This window comes from Argiope bruennichi, chromosome 7 (genome assembly GCF_947563725.1).
Source record: "Argiope bruennichi chromosome 7, qqArgBrue1.1, whole genome shotgun sequence".
Lineage (NCBI taxonomy): Eukaryota > Metazoa > Arthropoda > Arachnida > Araneae > Araneidae > Argiope > Argiope bruennichi.
In genome coordinates, this window is record NC_079157.1 from 90,860,970 (window position 1) to 90,885,776 (window position 24,807).

The 24,807-nt window shown below is 29.2% G+C and overlaps 1 protein-coding gene across 2 annotated transcripts in view; it reads left to right on the forward strand.

Annotated features, from left to right (window-relative positions):
- Positions 1 to 546: 546 nt before the first annotated feature.
- Positions 547 to 24,807, forward strand: part of LOC129976326 (uncharacterized) — a 34,834-nt gene continuing 10,573 nt past the window's right edge. The window contains exons 1-2 of one of the 2 annotated variants that reach the window (XM_056089832.1): positions 547 to 671; positions 22,109 to 22,153. In XM_056089832.1, coding sequence (XP_055945807.1) covers positions 620 to 671; positions 22,109 to 22,153 — 97 coding nt within the window. In that variant the 5' untranslated portion in view covers positions 547 to 619. The remainder of the gene's footprint in view (positions 672 to 22,108; positions 22,154 to 24,807) is intronic. The other variant, XM_056089833.1, reaches the window with a different exon arrangement.

Sequence of the window (24,807 nt, forward strand, 5' to 3'; positions counted from 1 at the left end):
ATCAAACCAGCAAATCTTTTTAATATACGAGTTATTTACTTGAAAGTAAAAAACAAGTAATCCGTTAAGTTTAATTCGGGCAAAAGAGTAAAAACTCTGAGCTGTTCTGATTCCGAACGCCTAGTTACTAGAGTTAAACAAAATGGTAGATTAAGATTGCTTTTATTCTACTTCTTATATTATTTTGCATAATAAAATATAGAAATAAGAATTACCAAAACATTTTCTCAACATAATTTATAGTTTCTTTTTCCGTTTTCTTTAATTTTGAAATAATGTGCTCTACAAAGTGAATCGAGACGTGTAATTAGTGAAAAACGCGCAATTATATACTGCCTGCATTTTTTAATAATCAAAATTGTTTCTTGAATCTTCTGTTTCTGCGAATTTAAACAATTCACCACCGGAATAGCCACCAGCGAGCCATCGACCGAAGCACACCTACAGAATTGGTGGTCGTGATATCAAGGATCGATTGAAAAAGGGCGGGAAGAATGCGCGGCAAAAAACGCTCCGCGATCACACAACCGTCAGAATCAGAACAGATCTGTATGTCGATTCGTAATGAAAAGACCTCGCATCAAGATTCATTTGCCTGCGTGACTGATAGTCTGTCACAATGGGTTGTTGCGATGAGAATTCGGTGCAGGTGTCCAGTGAGTATTTGTTTGGTCAGTCACAACTTTTATTTTCTAGAATTAAAATAGATAATTCACGCATTCAATCTGCGCAAGTTATGTTTCGTTTCCTGTCTGTTGACAAATTCACGTGTTCATGTCAGCGACTGGTGTAAAGATTTATAAGAAATGTCAACGATAATGCATATTCAGAAAAGTGAAATAATCCATATCCATATTAAGAAAATATATAGAATATGTTCTATATTTTACTTATTCACGGCAATGATTTTTGTTCTGTTGAATCAAAATGACAGAAAAGGTTAATTCATGTTCATGATGTCCTTTTTCATTCAAGCATTCTTGTTCTTTAATTAGTTTTTGTTTAGGTTGCTAAAGTTGTTCTCGTTTAGGTAATATGTAGTTCAGAATGTGTGCCTATTCCAAAAATTAACTGTTTTTTGTTTTATTTTATGTTCATAATAATACCTCTAAAGTGTAATATTTATAAATTTTACACATAATACAAATGAATTTGAATGAAAAAAATCAATAGCTGAGATCGACTTTACATTTATAATTAATCAAGTCCTTAAGACATTTTATGATGTTTAAAAAATATTAACTGATAGGTTTTTTTTTTCATATTACCTGCAAAATAGAATTTTTCTCTGTAGATATGATGAAACACTTGATATTTTTAAATATTTTAAACAATGGATACAATAATCATATATTTAAAAACGTCTGTATTTATATGAATCAGATATTTTAATTAGGAAAAAATTAAGCTATTTTTAATATCAAATTTCATAAAAAGAATTTAAATTTTTATTCATATCTTTGCATTCTCTGAATTTAAATTAATTATTCGAAGTTCTGATACTAAATTTATCAAAACGTCATATGAAAATTCACCATCACCGAATAGTTCGTCATAAATATTTTTAAATTTAAATTTAACCATATTAAAGCCAAGTTTAAAATTGAAAAGAAATTAAGCTAAAGATTAAATATAATTTTAAAGTATTATGCGGCTCGAATATAAACCTTTAATAATAAAAATTTGCATCAGAAACTCTTTTCTCTCTCTCTTTTTTTTGGGAAATTTTTTTTTCTGGTTACGGACTTTTTTTGGAAAAATTTGAAATAATATTTAAGCTTTATTGTTAAATGAGTTGAAATAGCACCAGGTGTGTTAAGAATATGACAGTAATTTTTTTTAAATTTATTTTTTCAGAAATATTCTGGGTAATAGTGAGGGCCAGCAATTTGTTTAATCGGCCTAGTTGGAATTAATAGTATTATAAACTGTTGGGTTTTTTTCTTACTATTAACCAATTGTGGAGTACATTTTTACATTAAAATCCCTTCAACTATCTTTAGATTTATCTAAAATTCCTTAGATAAATCCCTTTACTAGATATATCCCCTCTATATATGTTTTGACAAAACCTCATCTCATTTTATAAAACCAATCTACAGTATTATCGCAATCACTTGTTTCTTTAAAATTTATTTTCGAAAATTCTTTGTAAATCGAAATTAAACAATTATACTTAAAATTTAATTTTATCGTAAAATGGAAACAGAAAAATAAATTTTGGAACAATTAATAAAATTATCGAATAAATTATTCAAAATTAAAAAGCCTTTTCTTAATATCTTCGGGAAAATGTGTTTAGATTTGTTACTACTTTAGTTAAATTTTCTTACATGAAAAATGAAAGTAATAATAATCGTTATAGTACTAATCATAAAAGTTTGTTTATAGATATATCCGGAAAATGAAGTTTTTAAAAAGATTTTCCTCATCTTAAAGCACTACTTTAAATTCTTTTTAAACATTACAAAATCACATCATTAATAGAAAAAGGTTAATTCAGAGCGGAAATATAAATTACAATAAATTTGGAACAAAAATGCTCTGAAATTATAAAATAAATAAAAAGAATTATAAAAAGGAATATCTGCGATACTGTAATGTTGAACATAGAGTTACTAAATTTGGCACAAAAATGCTCTGAAAAGGTTAATTCAATAAAATATATAAAAAGAATTATAAAAAGGAATATCTGCGATACTGTCATGTTGAACATAGAGTTACTAAATTTGGCACAAAAATGCTCTGAAAAGGTTAACTCAGAGCGGAAATTATAAATTATCATTAATTTGCTAATCATTCGGAAATAACATTCAATTGTAACAAAATTAAAATAAGAGCGATTGTTAATTCCCTGATTATTGTAATTTAAAGCAAATATATTATTTTACATTTATTTGAAAGAATTATAAAAACGAATATCTGCGATACTGTCATGTTGAACATAAAGTTACTAAATTTGGCACAAAAATGCTCTGAAATTTGGGAATGAGCAATGAGAGATTTTTGAAATTTTAATAAGTAACTTAAGCGATTAAAAACTAAATAACATTTCAAAGTATTACAGCGTTAATTTTTGAGAATATTAACGGGTAAGAATAATTTTTACACCATCTTAAAATTGAAACATTTATATTTCCAATGATATCAATTTAATTATTGTATAATTTTTTGAATTTTATAAATTTTTTAAAAATATTTTACAATTATATAAAAGTATATTATCTCTCTTTTGGCTGAAATTTTTATTTCGTGTTTCATTACGCTGATTTTTTTTTATGAAATCAGTAAATAAAAGTCTCTAAGATATTAAGCTATCCTTGAAGTATATTGGTATATAAAAAAACTCGACGTTGAATGATTTTATTTTATGTTCGCATAATTTTTATTGAGATGTCTAAATTCAGTAATCAAGTTATACTTGGTCAAAGTTTTTAAAATTCAGATTATATAGAAAATTTTAAATGAGATGGTAGAAAATATTAGATAGAAGCAATGGATAGGAAAGGTATAAGACTTTTGAAATATACAACATAAATGCCTATTAGAATTTAAAGTTAAAAAATAATGCTCTGAAGAAGCTATTTATACTAAAGTATGCAAAAAGTTTTCACCGAAATTTTAGAATAAACTATTTGATTAAGCATATGTGCATTTAATATAAAATAAATAAATCTAGAATCTATATATATATACACACACACACACACACACAAGTACAGAAAGAGTTGATATATAAGAAATGAAACCATATTTTTATTGTGTGCTAAGAAATAGCATCTGTACAGACGGGTCTGGAACAACCCACTATTGCTCTTTTTTCTGTTCTTGTTGAAGTTTTTAAAATTAATAATATCATATTAATCAATTATAAAGTAATGACAATAATAAGAAAATTATCTTTAAATATAAAAAGTGTCTTATTTTGTTTCTTCGACATACTTCTTATATTTAAACACATTTTCTATAGCTTTCATCAAATCTAGAATGATTGAAGATATCGTTGCCATTAACAGCTTATAAAAATTTTGTGAAAAACGTATTGGCCTAGCTATGCAGAAGTTGGTTTAATGAAAAACCTGTTTCTTTTGTTTATAACTTGATAACTATAAAATTTTTAAGCAACATTATGGTAGCAAGTCGTATCTCTGTTATCCGCAAATGTTTGTTCATTTTCTATTTTGTTTCTCCAAGTAAGCTAATAATTGTTTACTTAATTTTTTGAAAACTGATGCCATATTTTTCACCCATTTCTAACTGATGAGATCGACTTCTGAGTCGTCGTCTCTTCTCCACAATACCATGCCAGATCGACTTAAGGTCGTTTGAATTACAACAATCAATTTTACAAGCACAGAAACAAATAAAAATAATCTTTAAAGAAAGATGTTTAATAGTCCAGTCGAATTATATTTTTTTTAAGAAAAAATATTTCATAGCAGTTTTATTGTCTCAAGTTGCTGAATTATTTATCCAAAACAAATTTTTAAGTTTGTATTTAGAGATATTACTGGATATAGAGGTTGGAAGTTTTAATCCCGGTTTTTCACATTTATGTAAAAAGCTATTAATTTTGGAGGAAAAATTGTAAATAAAAATATTGCAGATATTATAATTAAAATTACTAAGTTAACATTAATTTTGTTATCACCACTGAGTTTATTTCCCAAAAACTGTTACTTTCGATTTCTGAGCTACTTAATTCTCATCTTTAATGATTTTTCGAGAATCAAACGCCACAAAGTGAGACTTTTTACTTTTTCAAATTTAATTTCCACCACTTTTTTTTTTTAAATTGACTATTAAGTCATCATTTGAAACGAAAGAACAACTCTTTTTGGAATCGTTTTTTCCCCTTTCTACGGATTCCAATTAATAAAAAAAAAATGCTTACAAGTATTTTTCGACAATCTTGGTTTTTTTGACAAAATTCTTTTTAAAAAATAAGGCAAATATTGATTTGAAAATTTTATAAGCTATTCCCCTTTCTATAACATATATTTCAATAAAATTTGAAAAATTTCACTGAAATTAAAAAAAAAAAATCTGTTTCTAAATTTTGCCTAAATTTTAATTTACCACTGATACAATTAAGTAATATTTATGCCTTACAACTTATTTTATAGAATTTAATAATGTCTAATACTGTTTTAGTTTACATTTTGCTTCTAAGAGCAACTAACTATTTATTTAAATCCAAATATCGGGAATTAAAACTCCCACTTCCCCGCCTCCTTATCCTTTAACATATCTGGGTACAAACTTAGAGGCCAATTTTGGATACCTTAACTGGACAAATTAAGCCAATAAATTTTATTTATTTTTCCACATTTCGCAATTTTTATAACAGTACGATTGGACTATAAATTAAATTTTTGAATTAATACACCATTCGTGAATTGTTCTATAGCAGGGATTCTCTGACTTTTAAACATTGCGATATACTTTTCAGAAATCGAATCCACATCGATTTTCTTCAATCCTCGACACATTGAATTTTTTTAAAAAAAACCCGAATAATATGAGTTATTTCGAAAGATTTTTGATAATTTTCAAACTCTGCTTTATTCCATACCGGGAGGCATAATTTATGTTCAAGATGAAATATGTCAATCTAAATCAGGACACAAGACCAGAAGAGCAAAAGAGAACGAAATTTTCTCTTCAGTGATTTTTACAATGAGATTTTAATAGGGATCTCTTTTTATGCCTTCACTCGGAGCATGAGAAAATGCAGAAGTAAGTGTTTTACAGAACGCATGTAGCATTAATTAAATAAAAAAGGTGGAATTAGAACAGGAAATAAGAGAACATTTTAGATTACGTTAATATGGGCTACATTAAGATAAAAATTAGGAAATTAATTAGGATTTAATTTAGATTAAGAGATATCATTATATATATATATATATATATATATATATATATATATATATATATCATGGCGACCTGGGATTTCGGAGCCCTTGTTCTAGACCGTCTCGAAATTAGTTAGTATTCAAGCCGTAAATAATGATGGATGAAAATACGAAACATTTAATCGAGATAGGAACTATGGAACTGAAATAGAAATAGCATATCTTCTACGAATTCATAACTTATTATTAAAAAGATATGAATGCTATCATTACTTCGTAAACTGAAATAATTTTCAGACGAATCGTGAATAAAAGCGAAACACGTGCAGTGACCTAAACGAATTCATGTTGCCATGGTACACACAGCCGAAGAACAGTAAACGTCTCGGTTAATTTACCTTTATATTACTCTGCAAAGACAAAAAAAAAAAAAAAAAATACAGATCTTTTACTTAATATTTATGCCATGACACCTATCAAGAATAACGGAACACTTTTATACATTTTTTTTTTTCCATTTGTTAAACGTGAAAGTGCACTCATTCAATTTCCGAAACAATTTTTTTTTATTGATTCTCAAAGTACTGTCGGAATAAAGTAGCAATTATTTGTTAGTTAGTGAAATCGTAATAATGTTGGTTGTTTTATCATATTTATTGAAGCTAAAGTTTAGTTTAATTGATTTAATTAGATTAACATGCCTGTTAGCAGCATATAAGTGTTATGCTGGAGTGCATTTCGTCATTTAGAACCAAAATCAGATAACAAAGGCACGGCATTCGAACCTTCAAACTCATCGGTGGAAAAACAATGACTAAAGACTGGTAAATCATACACTAACTTTTATGCGCAGGGAAGCAGTTGAGACTCGAACTTGCATCCTTCAAGAAAACGCTATGTTTCGTTTCTAGCCTTTTGTTGCGCCTCCTGCGTATTTAATATTTTTGGGTATATTTTGCAACTAGGAAAATTTCTTATAATCCAATTGAATTGCAATTTGACGTTGATGAAACATGCATAGCAATTTAATTAGATTAGTTGCAGAGTTAGAAAAAAGAGGTAAAAATTGTAATTGTAATTGTTTAAATATTTTTGAATTATATTAATAATAGTATTAGAAGTCTTATCTTTAAGCTGTCTCATTTTCAATGACTCATACCATTCTGAACACATCTATTTTCCATTTTTTGAGAACCAACTGATACAAAGTAAGATTTCCTCCTTTCTTTCTTTTTTCTTTTTTTTTCAAATTTAATTTTTACCGTTTTTGCTTCCTGACCTATTCGATAATGGAGAACAACACTTTTAGAGTAGGATTATTTTATGATCTGTGAATTTCGATTGATAAAAAAGTTATTATTGACATCTTTTAATGAATGATACTGATTCGTTTTAACAACAACTGAATTTTTTCAAAAAATAATGCAAATATCGAGCTGAAACTTTTACCTATTATTTCCTTTTAAGTCACATCTACATAAGCGTTATTCCAAAAATTTTACTCTTTAAAAAAATGTTAAAATTTTTTTTTTCTAAATTTACACTTAATTCAATTTATTCCTAACTTAATTAAGCTATCATGACATTGACAGCTCATTTTAAGAGTTTTTTTAACACTTCCGACTTATTAATTAAAAATTTTCGTCTTATCTTAATAGCTTTTCATTTAACTTCACTGCCGAAAACCGGTGTTTGGACCCCCTCCCTCTCCTTTCTTAATCGGTAAAATATCCAGTGCAAAGGAGATTATTTAGGATATCCAGCTGAACAACTTAAACTAACCAAATTACTGTTATGTATTTTCCGCAACATTTTATATCTTTTTTAATAAAAATTTGATTAGCTATTAAAGTTTTAGTAACTGATTTTTTTTTTTTTTTTGCTGTTAAATGATAGACGGCTCACATTAGAACAGTTATAGAATTAAACAATTATGAAAAATCGAAAGAAATATATTCTATTTTGTATACACTTGCGCAATAAGGCATGTTTTGTGTTTAATCTGAAATATATTGTATAGTGAAAAGGATGAACGAAAAATAATCGATGTCTTCCTATTGTCCGATTAATCCCAAAGTTTTATGCAGACCTTTGTTGACAAAATCGTTTACTAAATTCCTTTTATTTAACTCGTTGTGTTTCAAAGTAACGTTATTCTCACATGAACGGGGAGACAGTTTATCCATTAATGCATTGCCGATGATGATGTCGTGTTCGCGTTACCACGGAAAGGGGGTGCAGTAGCTTCTGAGAGTAAAGACCCCTGAGCACCCGAGGGCAAAAGTCTAACTTCTAGCTCACATGAAGATGAAACACACACATTCGCTTGCACTACCTCTTTTTACAGGGGGGCACATTCACACACATCACAGAAAGAACACAGTAACAACCATGCCCGAACCGCGACTCAAACCGAGAACCCCCAGGTCACGGGGAAGACGCGCTAACCCTATGTCAGGACGTCGGCGTTGAATTGCCGATTAGCAAAAGATATTGTAAGATGTTTCAACGAAGTTATCCGATATTTCGATTGCCGTTCAATACCTTAAAGATATAACAATATTTTTGGGCATTTTGTGCTAATACAGATTAGCCCATCAGATACAGATATGCAATTTTTATGAGGGACCGTGTGCTAAAATTCTTCACTGCAACTTGTTAGGTTTTTGAGTTTTTTTTTTTTTTTTCACATATGCGTAGACAGACGTATCAATATATAATCAGTCCATTAAGAGGTTTTGTTCGAAATCTCATTAAAATTCTTGTTGGAGGGGAAATCATATTTAAAATTTTATCTATCTGACAGTTTTGTTAGATTTAGTTAAATTATAAATTTTACATACACACATATAATAAACAAATACCTGTAGATAAATTTCGTCAGAAATTTGATAGAAATTAACAATTTTTTTAAAAAAAATTTACTTTCTCGTATGCGAAAGTATAGAAAAAGTTCGCCAAAATAGTTGAACTTTTGACGAATTTCTACGTTTTGTATCTCCATAAGGTCGAAAAACACATTTTCAGAAAATGTATGTCTGTCTCTCAGTTATAAATGTAACTCAAAAACATTTTAAGTTGGACTGATGAAATTTCTAATTTTGAGTCCAAGTCAGATGAAGAGGATGATACCTCTGCTGACGTCTATCTTTTCAAGATTACGGGCCATACTAACAGGAGAATGTTTAGTAACTATTTCGGCTTTAGATTCGGCGTGCCCTAAGTCCATATATATAATGTAACTTTAGTGGAATCGGTTTTCTAATCTGAAACTTCAAAGTCCGATGCCGATACATTTATCACTTGGCCGCCGATGCCCTGAATAAAGAACAAATGTAAAGAAAAGTGCCATTCTGTAGGAGAAAGAACAATAGGAACAAAATGTAAAGCTGGTTTTCAATATATATTGTCCAATAGAATTGACAGAGGTTTCAGATATTTCTGAATATGCCTTGACTTTCAAATAACCACCAAACAATCCGAAAATGAAATTTTGATTTGTTCATAGCTGTCTGACGCTGTAAAATATATTTCAAAAGTACTTTAATATTCGCAATGCATGAATTTTGGATTTTGGTTCGATGCGAAAGTTCTGATTCTTTTATAAAATACTTTATTAAATCTGACTGTCTCGAAACAAAATAAGAGAGAATCAGTCTTTTCATTCAAACAGCATTTTGTTCCATTGCAGCTATATTTCTCTTGTTTTTTGGGAGTTTGAATTTTTATATTTCCATTGACGTCAAGACTTTTTAGTTTATTTTTTAGTTAGATGAGGTTATATTGTAGAAGCGTTACATTTTCCTTTTAATATTTGTCAAATACTAAATATTTACTCAATTGGACTCAATTTTTCAATGATAGTTGCCACCAATAGCAGTGGTTTCCCCAAAACTTTCCCTCATACTCTGTAATAAACTTGTCATGCCAGAGAACGACTTAATTGACATTAGCGTACAATAGTTATGAAATATTAACTTTTGACCTTGAAAGCATTTTAAATGAACTATCGTGCCATTCTTGCTAAGTTAATTGACATTAATCCCTGCATACGTTAATAGTATCCAAAAATCTAATTTGTGTTTTAGATGCGTTTTTCTCAATCGATTCAAACAAAGATTTGACACCAAATTGCACTTGTAGTCACAAAATTCTATACCAAATTTGATATATTTAAATCAGTGTGTATTTGAATTATTGCGTTTTTTTTTTTTTTTTTTTTTTCTGAAAGTTCAGACCAGCAGACAGTCACCTCGCAGCTGGATTTGGCTTAAAATTTGACAGTGTCTTCACTATAGATGTCAAATTTGTGCACCGAATTTTATCCATCTAGCTTTCTTTGTTTTGTAATTATCATGTTAACATATTCGAACCGCCGGATGGACCGAATTCCTCTGAACATATTTCGCTCAAACTGTGATAGAAATATACAAATTTAGTATAAAGATCGTATAGCAAATTTCAACCGTCTAGCTCCAAGCGATTTTGAGTTATCCCTGTATAGACAGAAAGACGTCGTCTGGCTGTTTGGCTGTCTTAAAATTGTCAAAATCTCGAGCTAGATTTTTTTTATGACTACTATATTTTTCTCTATACTATGTATACGAGAAAGAAAAAATGATTTAATTTTTTGAGAGGTAAAAAACGCATCCCTTCTTCGGTTTGTGAACATTACAATAGTTTTTTTTTTTCTGTGCAAAATTTAGAAAATGCTGCAATATTAGTAAAAAAATGGACCCTGTGATTTCAATGTTTTCTGTGTTTTAACCGTAAATGAAAAAAGAAAAAGAAAAAAAAAAAAACCTTTTTAGAATAATATCTGAGTCTTCCTAAACAATGCGTTTGGATACAATGAATCGAGAATAGAAAAATCTGGATTAATAAATATCAACAAAACTGGAAATTTTTATCCATTGCAAAATTGTAAATTTTTACACAAATTTGGACAAAAGAAAAGTATATCACTTTGCATGCGAACATGACTAACACAGAAACAAAATAAGATAAAAAAAACGCATTGTTTTATCATTGGAATTGCAGCAATGCAACAATTTTGGATCTTACTGTCTATTAATTAGTTTATCCTAGTGCAAGTAAATGCCCTAATCAGTGTTTTCCCAAAACTTTCTTGCATACTTTCCAATAAAGATTTTATCACTCCAGTCATAAAATTCTTGGCCTTCAATAAGGTTGTTAATGCCTTGCATGCCATTGAATACAAACAGCTACAATATATAAAATTTCGGCGTTAATCTAGCATTTTTACAGAATCTATCGTCAAAATACATATTTCGAATGCTTTGGCTTCACCTTCGAATGCTTCACCTATTGAAAGAAAAATGTGACATGCAACGATAGTTGTGTTCGCAAGATCACCCATCGAATTTTACTGATTTAAGTCATTGTGTTTATGAATTATTGCGTCAGATCCTTCAAGATTTGATTCACATTTAATAGATGTCTATACTTTACATGCTAAATCTCTGTACTAAATTGTATCCATCTAGCTTTTAACGTTTAGTTGTTGTAGTTTTTATTATATTCGGATAACCGGAAAGGCAGACTTCCTCTGAATAAATTTCGCTCAACATTTGATAGAAATCTACAAGTTTAAACTAAATATACACCAAATTTCATTCATGTACCTTCAAGAATTTTTGAATTATCGTGCCAACAGATAGACAGATAGACGTAGTTCCAAAAATATGTTTTTTCTGATTCAAGGAAATCTGAAAAATAGCGATTCCGGATTTCGAATCTGGATTTTTTTTACGGTTACAATGCTTTCTCTTTGCATACTTTATATATGAGAAAATAAAAATACTACGAACATAGTAAATTATATTTATTTTGAAATTGCTTTTCTTTATCATAGTCGTTTAAAGAACAGAACTATCATTGCGTTTAAGTTACTGTATAACTCAAAAACACTATGAATTAAATAAATGAAATTTGGTATGTGGTCTTGATATCACAATTTTAGATCAATTATATATTGAGTAAATCAATTAAATGTTTGTTCTAGTCAACATATAACTGACAGTATAAAATAATCGTAGAAAATGACAAAAATTGACTCGACGTATTATGGAATTATAACAAAAAGTTGAAATTAAAATAATTTCTTTACTGGATATCGTATTAAAATTGATTCTTTTTCTTTTGTAAATATTGTTGGTTTTAAAAAGATATTGTTTTTTAAATTTGTATGTTTGACCCTTAATAAAATTTTAAAGCTGCATTGAAAATTAAAATAATATGAAAATTTGATTTCTTCCGAATAATCTTGTATGTGTGTGTATGATTTCTAATTGATTGATTTATGAAGGCATAAATTAATTGAAATGTCTGGATTTGATTCGATTGATTTATGAAGGAATAAATTAATTAAAATTTCTGGATTTGATTCGTACCAAAAATTTTAATGTGTAAAAGAACGTTTCTAGAAATAGCTTAAATTCAAATTTTTAATAAGAACAAAAAATAAAAATTTGGTAATTATGGAAAAAAAAATTCCTCTTTAAGCAGAAATTGCACGATGTATAAAATTATTTTATTTTTAATTACCAATTTACCAATTATTATCAAGAAATAGATTTATAAAATTTTAAATAGATTTTTTAATTAAAAATTACTTGAAATAGTTGTGAACTTCTATGCCTAATTACTGGAGAACATTTTACATAAAAACCATTTTTGAACCATTTTGAAATTATGACCTAAGCTTTTCAATGCTGAAAATTTTATTTCCATATAATTTTTTCTCTAATTTTAATAAATGTATAAAAATATTTTAAGTACATTTTACAACAATATTTTTCATTGATATTACTGATATACAATAGATACATTTATTGTATGTACATTCTCGTTGCTATAATTAATAGTAATTTATTTTAAAATATTATATAGACAAATGAATTTTGCCTAAAATGTTATAAATCCATAATGTTCCGGATTAGAGATTTGAATTTCCTTTAAATTTATTTAATTTTAATCTGTACTTTTTGTTACTTTTTTTTCGAAAAAATAAACTAAAAGCAAGTTTGAATTGATATATTCTTTAATATACATAAATAAAAGCAAAACATTTCCATTTTTATTCTATATAGAAATCAGATTACTGAAGACATTTTCTTCTCAAGTACTATGAAATATTAAATATAAATAGTATTTAGTAAACGCTTCTTGAAAATTAATTATATAATTAAATTTTTTACATTAAAAATTATATTACAGTTGCGCATGCCAAATACTGAGCAAGAAACCAATGTGGCAGCATTCAAGATTTGTTTATCAAATTGAATTTAAAATTACAAAAACGTTAGGAAAAAAAGATTATTAAAAAAAATTTCTTTTACCTTATTGTTACTGCAAAATGTCTCCAGAATTTGATAATTGTTTTGAAGTTTCTTGTTATTTGAAATTTCATTCTAAACTTCACTACTTCTTTGAAGGTCAATAAAGATTTAAATTTAATGTTCACAGCGACTGTCTTCATATTCTACGCTATAAAAATAACGCTTTTTTCCATACTGTCTAATTAAATAATGTATCGTTCTTTAAAAACTAAAATTAATTTTTTTTAATATTAATACTCTACGGTTTATAACTATCGTTTGGTACAATTGCTGACTTTAAAACTTTTGATGAAACAATTTTTTTTTTTATTCTAATAAGAAAAGAAAACGCAGACGAAAAAAAGATTTTGTTAGCGACAATAATTTATACGATTTTTTTTACATTTAAGATAGTTTTGATACATGATAACTCTAACCGTTCCTAGAAACATTTTTTTAATTATAAAAACTACAAAAATGTAAAGTATAAAAGTATAAAATTAAGTTTTAATGAAGTTTTTATTGACAATTATTTAAATATTTCTTTTTCTTATTAACAGGCAAGAAAATAATTCCTTCCCTAGCAACGCACTGTTTACAAAAATACACAAAATTATCTATACTTATAATAAAGCTCAATGTATGTGTGTGTGTGTGTGTTGGCGCTCTACAGGCCAGACCGTTTGACATACAGCTACCAAATTTGGTACATGTATACCTTGGAGGTTGGGAATGTGCACCTGGGGTTTCTTTTTTCGAATTTTTAATTAGAATTTTAATTATTAATTAAAAACTAACTTTCCCGCCAAAAAAATCTTCCATTTTCCCCACCGCCAACTTTTCCGCCAAAAAAATCTTCCATTATCCCCAGCGCCAAACCAGAAAGGCTTCAGTTTTTTTTTCTCCCAACAGTAATGAGGCTAGGGTTAAAATTTTTCGGCGGATTATTTCAATCGGTTCTGTTTATTTTCTTAATGTTTGATGCATTTAAAATTAAACATTGTTAATGAATCAATCTTTCAGATTCATTCTGAAGTACTTTTGAATTAAAATAAAACAGAATAAAGGAAATTAAAAATTTCAAATCCGCATAGCGTTACCCCAACTGGCGTAGAAAAAATCACGTATTTGCGTTACGTAACCGGCGAAGAAAATTCACGCATGCGCATTCTGTTCTGATTGTTGCCATGACAACGTTATCAATGGATGATTTAAATTATTTTTGGGTTAGTTGCATGCTTTTGTAAGTAAATTGTATTTATGTTAGTTATATATTTTTTGTATATGCTTATAGTTTTAAGTACATCGTTTTTTAAGTAGTTTTTTTAAAACCTGTTTTCAACCGTTTATTTTAAACGATTCGTTTTATTTTCTTAGTGTTTGATGCATTTAAATTTAAACATTGTTAATGAATCGATCTGCTCATAATGAATCTAAGAAAATTTTGTTGACCAACTCTTGAGATATTACATAAATTAAAAAAGATATTCTTTAGTGCCCATAAAATTTAAACGCTGAGTGACTCTATTTTCAGTAATCAGATTATAAAAAAATGCTTTGTTTCAGTAAAAAATATTATTATATTAATTGAAGATAAATTCTTTCCACTTTAATTTAAAGCATAAATTCTACCGTTTTCAACCGTTTATTTTAAACGATTCGTTTTATTTTCTTAGTGTTTGATGCATTTAAATTTAAACATTGTTAATTAATCGATCTGCTCATAATGAATCTAAGAAAATTTTGTTGACCAACTCTTGAGATATTACATAAATTTAAAAAGATATTCTTTAGTGCCCATAAAGTTTAAACGCTGAGTGACTCTATTTTCAGTAATCAGATTATAAAAAAATGCTTTGTTTCAGTAAAAAATATTATTCTATTAATTGAAGATAAATTCTTTCCACTTTAATTTAAAGCATAAATTCTACGGGTGCTAACAGAAAATGAGAGAGATACATATTACGTTATGACTGAAGGCCTTTATAATATTATGAATGAATTATATGATAATCAAAATTTGAAGTTTTAAAATATTTTGATGAAGAAGCTATTAAAGTAGAAATTGCATAAAATATTTAATTATTAAAATTTTAACGAACATTAAGATTGGCGAACCGGCTGGTCGCCAAAGGCGGCTAGTATTTTAATAAAAAGATATGAATGATTCTCCGAATATAGCTGCCATCGAAGGTAAAAGATTAATGAAGCATTTGCTCTTTTTTTAAATAGTGTTGCCAATAATCAACAGACAAGCTAGGATTTTTGCTTTAAACAGCATATAAGTATTTTTTTTTTCTTCAGATCTTTAATTTTTATTCGGTAGATGCATTTCTTGAAAAAAATGGCGTAAATCTACTTTTTTTTCGAGATAAAAGGTCTTTGAACGCCCTCAAATGGTTACAATCGATGTAATTTACAGCGCCTAGTTAACAAATCACGTACGACTCGGATTAATAATTTTTAAACTCACCTCATGGCATTTCGTGCTGCCGTGTAATATATCACGCGGTACTTACTGTTCCTGTTTCCTTAACTCTTGTTTGTAAAATCAAGAATCATTTTATTAAGCAAAAAAAAAAAAAAAAAAAAAACCTTGAAAAGCAGTTTTTAATTCTGCGATGCTGAAAATATGGTTTCTTCAAATAAAGTTGAATATATCTATTTTTGCTTGATAAAGGAATTCTTCATCAGTTACTGATTATATTAACTTCAAAAATCTCCGGGATTAATTTTACGTTCAACACTGAGTATAATCTGTTTATTTGGCGCTTCTTACTTATTATTTATGATTATTATTACTGATTCTTCTTCATAATATTAAGAACAATTTGCTTGAGTTATACCGATCTATACAAATATGCACTTTTTGTCATTTTTCAAGAAAAAATTGTAGAAGCAGTTTATAAGTTTCCTTCTGTCACCTTCAGAGCTTTCGATGATGCACTGCTTTGGAACTTGAGAATCGTTGCTTCTAAAACAGATTTTTTTGAGCTAAGAAAAGTTACATAGGAAGAAATCAGAGGAATAAACAGATTTTAGAAGTAACAAAATTTGGTGGTTTAATGGATAATTTAAACAAAAGAGGTCTGATAATAACTTAGATAATCACAAGCTACGCGAATATTCTGTGAGTGCTTCAGTTGGATGACATCTTTTCTAACGAATCGGCCACGTGATAAGTTTGGTTTGCTCTACATGAAATGGCATAATTCATTCATATCTGTAAAAAGTTTATAAAATTCCAGAAAAGTTTGGATATATTTAAATATGCAGAAAAAAATGTTACTCAAAGTTAAACCCTATTACATCTGAACTCGAGCACTTAGATGATCATAAGTAACTAGATATCTACATCCATTTGTATCTATTATATAATTTGTATCTATTATAACACCTTTTGTATTTATTATAAAAGATTTTAATTTAATCCTTTTAGGTAGATTCTTTTTAGTATTCATTTTAATATTTTCAGTAGTTTTCAGGACATGACTTTCTGCCTAGTTTCTCTAATCATGATTTTTGAAACCCTAAAATCACATCTGCTTTGCAAAATTCAATTTTTTAAATGCATATATATTTATACATATGCAAAATCTTGCAAAATTTATATATACAAAGCGTATCAGTACCAATATATACAAAGTGGGAGAGATAAAAACTTGAAAGCTGAGAATCACGTGGCATCCGGCCTTTGCACAGGAAAAATATATTACTTACGTGACGAATTTGGGAGCCTAATTCCCTTCACAGTAGGTCCCTTGCGCCTTCGTACACTTAACCTACTGATCCTTCTACTGCCGAAAACACTCCTGGATTCCTTTGGAATGGTGTTCATCCCCGTGTTCGAGTTCTGCATTATCTCGTCTCTACTCACAATGAGATTCTTTCAATGTCATCTTCAATTTCGGAAACAACCAGAAGCAGCAATGAGCCATATCTTGAGAGTAAGTAGGTTGAGAGACAACTGGAATTCCGTGTTAATCCAACAAAATCTGGTTCAGTCATCTTGAAAGAAATCAAAAATCCGACGAACACAACACCTTTCTGAACGACCAGCATTCAGCGACTGACCCACTCGAATACGGAGAAAAAATTCAAGTATTCATACTAAGTGTTCTTCTTCCACTGTGCACTGTGGCGCCGCTCTAGCATCATTACCGTACGCAGGAAAATTCAAGGCATTCGAAATTCTGCCTGCCCACCTGATTACTTCATCTGGTGGTATATCAAACCTTTAATAGATTACACCCCTACTGATAGTGTCGAAAACTTTTTTGCATGGATTGAGAACTGTATCTGGAAGATTAAGTTTCATTTGACATTTTTTTTTTTTTTTTTTGTAAAATCGTATTTTTTTGGAGAAAATATTTTGATACATATCACATACTGATTACATATGAATATTTTTTAATCTTACCTACATATGAATTGGTCATTTAAATAAAAAATCATGAATGCTCTTAGTTTAGCATGTTATTAGAATTGGTTAACACAATAATTGCATTGTTGCTACTGGATGTAAGCCGAACGTATTCGTATCGGATTTTTGGCTATTAATCTTTGGCATGAGATTAATATACAAATACCAGAAAATAGAGAATTTTATTTTGGATGACTTTTTTCCCTACCGAAAAAAAAACTAAAATTTGTCATAGAATTACAATTATAATCAAAGGAACACACACCGACTTTCATTAACTGTTCTTTTCTGTTATCACGTTTAGAAGTATGAGAAAATACGGACCAACAAATGTTCATATCTTTAACAGATTTGCTGCAAAATTTGATAAGAATTTACATTTTAGATGCTGAAACTGTGAACCAAAATTTACTTACATAAATAGTGAGAGTTTTGACTGGTCACTTTTACATGCATGCAAAATAATGAACCGGCGGATGGTTTATTTTGGATCTACATTAAGGGTGCCAACATTTAGCTTCGTACATTTTGTTTTACTCGGACAGATTTCCTCCAATTGGATTTCATTCAAAATTTGATATAAGACTACAAATTTGGCCTAAAATCGATATACCTAATTTCAGCCGTCTAGTTCAAAGCGTTTTTGAATTCTTGTTTACAAATAGATGGACGGACAGACATTCATAACCTCGAAAATTTCATAACCTTTCATTCATAACCTTTTTTCGTGCTCAAGGAGATCTAAAATATGAAAATGCGTCAAAATCTGGAGATTGAATTTTTTGACTTTAACAATATTTTCTCTTCGTGCACTTTGCGGGAATTAAAAATAAAAACACAGTTCCATTTTTAGGCGCTTAAGCAGTATTGTGAGAAAATTTCATGCTCTTTCATGAAGAAAATGACATTTTAAAGGGGTCAGAACTCCCGTCTTTTCGAAAGGTCAAACGTTTTCGTTTGAGAACGCTCCTAAAGAATTTCTGGAAAATGCGAAGGAAATAGCAGAAATCAATAACATTCTTGTTTTCTCTTGTAAGAAGTATTATAACCAAACAAAGATTTAACAGTTAAGATGATAATATGCGATAGTATCTGAGGACTTATCTTTGACTTATCAAATTAAAATTTTTTAGATAACCTTGTCATTATTTAAAATTTAATTTCTTTTAGCTATGTTTCCAACTATCCAAGAGGATTACAATCTCATTTAGCTCGGATAATCGAGGTAATGTTGCATATAAAATTAGGGCCATTAATCATGAGGTTAATAATAATGTGCAGTAAATATCTCAACAGAATTTAAAAATTTGAAAATTGTGAAAAGATGCATTTATTCCTCACTAGAAGTTAGGAATTAAAAGGAGGTTTAAACATTGCTTTTTAACTTAGGCATGAAACTACTTATAAGAAAACTCTTGGTAATTTTTATTACGTAAAAACGCTAAACCCCGGAAACTTATACTTTTTCATATCTATAGAGCCAGCCGCTATGGATTTAAGGATACAAATGGTAGAAGGTAAAACTCTTTCTTTATATCTCCCCTTCTACTAATACCAACCGTTTTTGGTGACCAATTGGTTCTCCAAGATATTGCTAATGTTTAATTTCAATTAAATATTTAACGTATAATCTATTCATTGTTCCCTCAACGAAATATAACTAAGCATCAAATTTTAATAGATATAAAGTCGTTTATTTCATTAACCTTCCACCGGTTCTGCTTATTGTGTACCGAAACTTCCTAATGGAATCAAATCCCATGATATTGAAGTGTCATTAAAAGCATATCTGTCTTCTAATTGCATGTTGCTTTTCACAGTACACTCATTTTCTTCTGTTATAAATTGCACTGATAGTTCAAAAAATTGTCCTTCTTTAATTTTCAACAAAGGAAAAAAAAATAACACAATTGAATATTTGAGAAAAAAAATGGAAAAAACGTAAGTATCATTGTAGCAATCAAATCTATTGTTGAAAATCATACAAAATTTTAAAAAAAAATCAAAATTTTAAATAGAAATTGGCTTGACGACTAAATAATATTAAAAGGGAAACCTTTTTAAATTTTGAAATGATGTAAGAATTAGTTTTGTGAAAAAGTATTCTCTAATTTTATTACGTAAAAACGCTAAACTCTGGTAAATTTTTTAATTAAATCAAAATTTTGATTGAAATTTCAAAAAATCTCTCGGAGTTGCATTTACACCCTCCAAAGTTTACCTGAACCAAATTTGGAAGCTCTAAATCAGAGGTTCACAAACTTTTTTTTCTCGTGGACCACTTTCAAAGTTTTACTATTTTCCGTAGACCCCCTGCTGCTACATTTCTACTGTATTCCCAAAACTCCTAAAAAATATCACCCTAAATTGGGGGTGTTGAGAAGAAAAAAAAGTAGCACATTTTCTTGTGTCCTATTTATAAAAATGATACTTGTGGTTATACAAAATTGTAAACATTTATTATTATAAACAATCAACAATTGACAAAAAATCAACAATGAACTCTGAAGTGGAAATCCACAATAAAAAATAGTCATACTTTTAATGAGACGGATGTACTTGATCAATTGACAGCAAATTATCAATATTTGGCTTCAGTTTTGTAAGAAGTAATCTCAAATTTCCCCGTTCTGTGATGTTCAATCTGTTCTCTTTTTTTGTCAACAGGTTGGTAATGGCACTAAAACTTCTTTCGACAAGATATGACGAGGGAAACTCTATCCAAAATTTCCTCGCAATTTCCCACAGCCCAGGATATTTTTCGGGGATTTCTGCCTGCAGCCAAAATGTTTGACAGCCTTTTTTAAATTTCACCTTCAATTCCTCATTGGTGCTGAGCTCAAGTAGCTCCTCTTGTAATACACATTCGCCTCTTCCGTTTCATCAAATGGGGTTATGATCCATGGTGGAATTTCCATCGTCAGAATATATTCAAATCTATTTTTGAAGTCATCATGCAGGGTATTTAAATGTTGAGCGTATGTCTGAATATCCTCATCAAGACATTCTATCTGTGACAAGTGCGGAAACTGGGAGAATTCGCGCCTACTAATATTTTGCTCCATTAATTTCAATTTACCAAGAAAAGCCGAAATGACACCCTTTGTTTTTATTAAATTAAGTTTGTCCCCTTGTAACTGCAAGTTAACGTCATTGAATTTTATGAACAAATCTGTTAAGTACGCAATTTCCGTTTTATATTTGATCAGATTTACTTTTAAATATGGCGCTTTAGTTCCCAGACTCTGTATCACTGATTTGAAAAGTGAGTAAAATCTTGATAAGCATGCACCTTTCGACAACCAGCGTACTTCAGTATGTAACAGCAGTCGTTGGAAATCTTCATCATTTTCATCGCACAATAGTGCAAATAAATGGGTATTCAAAGCATTGCTTCTTATTTTATTAACTGCGTTAATCATAAATTGAAGCGATTGGTGCAATCTATCACTCAAATTTTTCGCTACAAGGTGTTGTCGGGGGATGACACAGTGAATTGCAATTAGTCCTGGTATTATTCTTTTAAAATGGCTTATAAACCCACGATATCGCCCGAACATGGCAGGAGCTCCATCTGCTGCCACCGAAATAATGTTTGTAAATGGAATAGATTTTTCTGTAAAAAAAAATTAGTCAGGACATTAAATATATCAGGAAACAAATGAGTAACGTTTTGTTCTTGGCATTCGTATTTATACTAATGTAGATTGCAAGCACAGCGCAAGTCGCATTTCATCCCTTTGCTAGTCTAAACAAGCATCCCGGACGAGCGGGCGCACGGGCAGCACTTTGCAAGTCTCGACATGTGGTGTACACTTGTTCTATTATCTATTGTTCTATTCAATTCTGTGTTTGAACTGAGTGGCGAATATTTTTGAGTACCTACCGATGCTACCTGCCTACGTTGATAGGTAAATCCAAGCCAAAATGTTTGTTATTTATTATGAAAACCAGAAAATTTTTCGTGGACCCCCACTTACAACTTGTGAACCCCTGTTTTCTTTTCACGTCTACGTGGACCCCCGTGTGGTCTCCTATGGACCCCTGGGGGTCCACCTGGACCACTTTGGGAACCTATGCTCTAAATCATGAACGAAGGCACACAAATATAGACACATATTCTACTTTATTATTAGTACAGATAGAAAGAGGATTATTATACACCTGGTACATCTGTACGTAGGCCATTCACTTTCTGCAATATATGAACTCTTATTATATGCATTTCTGCTGATCACTCCCCTTGATCATTTTTTGCTATTTTTTCAGGCAGATATAAGTGCACATTTTCAGAAAATAAATTGAAAGGGCTGGTTTTACTTTAATATAATGTTCTCTATTTTTAATTTTCATTGTCAGCATTAGGGTTTTTCTCTTTTAGTATTTTTTTATGGATTTTTTTCGGCGTGGGGATATAATTCAAAAAGTTTTTTCATAAAATTTCATAATTTTTATTAATACTACATTCTAATTGTTTATTTTTACAGAAATGGCACTTGAAATAAAAAGTGGACCAATGCTTTGGTACAAGCGTAAGTATCCTTTTTCTACAGATTTCAAATTAAATTTTATATGCTTTTTTTTACCATTTGTTTCAATTATGATTTAAAGAATAATAAATATTTTAACAATATACAGTATTCTGAGTCTTAAATATATATAATTCGTGTTTGAAATTTTTAAATTAAAGTACTGAATTTGTTTTTTGTTTTTGTTTTTAATTTATTGTGACATAGTAATTTAAGAACTGAATATTTCTAATTAATATCTATCAAAATATTTTAGTCCAGGCTAATTTTATTAGGAAAATCTGCTTTTCAATTTATTTCGAAAAAAAATTAAGTTTCTTTTTAAAATTAAGAAAAAAAAAATAAGCTTTTTATTTTGAAGAATATTGTTTGAAAATAATTTAGATTAATTCCCAACATTCCTTTTTTTTGCTAAATATTCAATACAATACACTTATTGTTTCTTTTGAGTTAATGAATAAAATTATTGTATGAATTATTGAATAGGATTCCGCCAATTTTAATAGTCTTTGTTAAATAACTATTTAAATGTAATTAGACAAAATACTCTTATTTGAATCTTTAAAAATGAAAATATCTCATTCTTTTCAAATATAGCAATATTTGTTTTTTCTTTAAAAAAAGTTGGATTTCATACTTTAAAAAAGGATATAATAGAAATTTTACTCCGAAGAAAAATTGCTGCAGAAATGCAATATCTCGTGATAGAAATCAACAGTGGGCGAATTCCATCAAATTTGCAACTTGCAAAGAATGATTTCCACACTCCGAAAATAAGGATTTCTATATGTTGTGCAAATAGCGTCGAAAGCCATAGAAAATATCAGGATGAAGGAATTTAGATATTGCAGAATAAGGAACTTTTGCAAAGGCAATCAAAATTGAATTTGGCGTGAATTGAAATAAAACTGAGCAAATGTCCGAAAAAGTGCAGCAAAGTTATTTTCCGATATGGCATTATGTCGGGTTACCCATTATTTTTTCTTTTACGAAACTAGCTAAGAAGATTCCAAATGTATTTCGTATGGCTATGATGCGCCAAATAATGAATATTAATCTGAAGATGAATATCACATGCATAGATAAAAAATATATGAAATGAAGAAAAAAAATAATCCAAAAGATCCAAGAACAAATAGGATTCTATCGTAGGAGCAAGTCATTGGACACCAATTTTGAAAACTTATCCTAAAAACCAGTGGGAGTGGTCTCCCTAAAATTTTCTCGCATACTCTGTAATAAATTTGTCATACCAGAGAAAGCCTTACATAGCATGGCATATAATAGTTAAATAATTTTGGCGGAAATTTAGCCTTTTTATTGAATCTATCGTGCCATCCTTGGCGAGTTTGTTGGCGATTAACCAATGGCTTTAGTTAATGGTATCTGAAAATCGAATTTGAGTTTTAGACGCGTATTTCCCAACTGATTGAAACAAAAATTTGACCCATATTTGTAGTCAAAATAGCATTTATAGTCATAAAATCCGATGTCAAATTTGATATATTTAAATCATTGCGTCTTTGAGTTATAACATTGACATGTTTGAAATTAGAGACCGACAGACAGTCAACCCGTTGATGGAATTGGCTCCAAATTTGTCAGCTATATACGTTATAGAAGTTAAATCTATGTACCGAATTTTATCTGTATATATCTATTCATTTAGTAATTATCGTGTTAACTTATATACGAACAACCGGACAAAAGGACTTCCTCAAAACAGATTTTACACACAATTTGATAGAAATCGGCAAATTTGGTATAATGACCGTATACCAAATTTCTAATTCAAAGAATTTTTGATTTATCTTTGTCACAGACAGACGGACATTTTCCAAAAATGTGTTCCTCGATCTCAAGGAGATCTAAAACGTCGAGATTTTTCAAAATTTTGTGTTCGAATTTTTTGACAATTACTATACTTTCTCTAACTGCATATACGAGGAAATAAGAAGTATACAATGTACATATAACAAAAAAATCAGGCCATTAGGATATATATCATGAATTAAAATAAGTTTAACATTATTCAAATGAATATTCTACGATGTTCTAGAAAGGGCATCCTATTTCATTGCACTCTGATTTGTTATTTTATAAAACTACTGATGACCTCCTAACTCACAATTTGCCATCATTATCTTTTTTCTTTTAAAAGAAAAACTGCAACAGAAAATCGATCGATTTGTTTACTGATCGTTTGCGCTAAGTAACTGTTCCCGATAAAAGCATCAAAACCTCACTTAATGCGTTTCTATCCCTCCGCCTTTTGAAAGAAGAAGCTGTCAATTTTGTTTCGAGTTAGAAATCCTAAAAAGAAATGATCCGCTTTCAAAGATTCCTGTCAATAAACATCAGATAAAGTAAAGAAAACTCTCCAATTTTCTGTCACTTGTTTCATGTTGCTAAACAACTTTCAGATAGAATCAGGCATTAATTTTGTATTACTTTTATAACTTTTGCGAACTCCTGGATCTTCAAGTACGTTGTAGTGGATTTCAAAACCCATATTTGTTATGTTTTTGTTTGCGAATTATACTTATAAAAAATAAAAGAAATTATTGTAATGGTAAAAAAAAGTCGATTATTATTTTGATGTTTCTCCTTACTCCCTCGATACAAAGGAAAAGAAAATATTTCTCATAATTATGTTT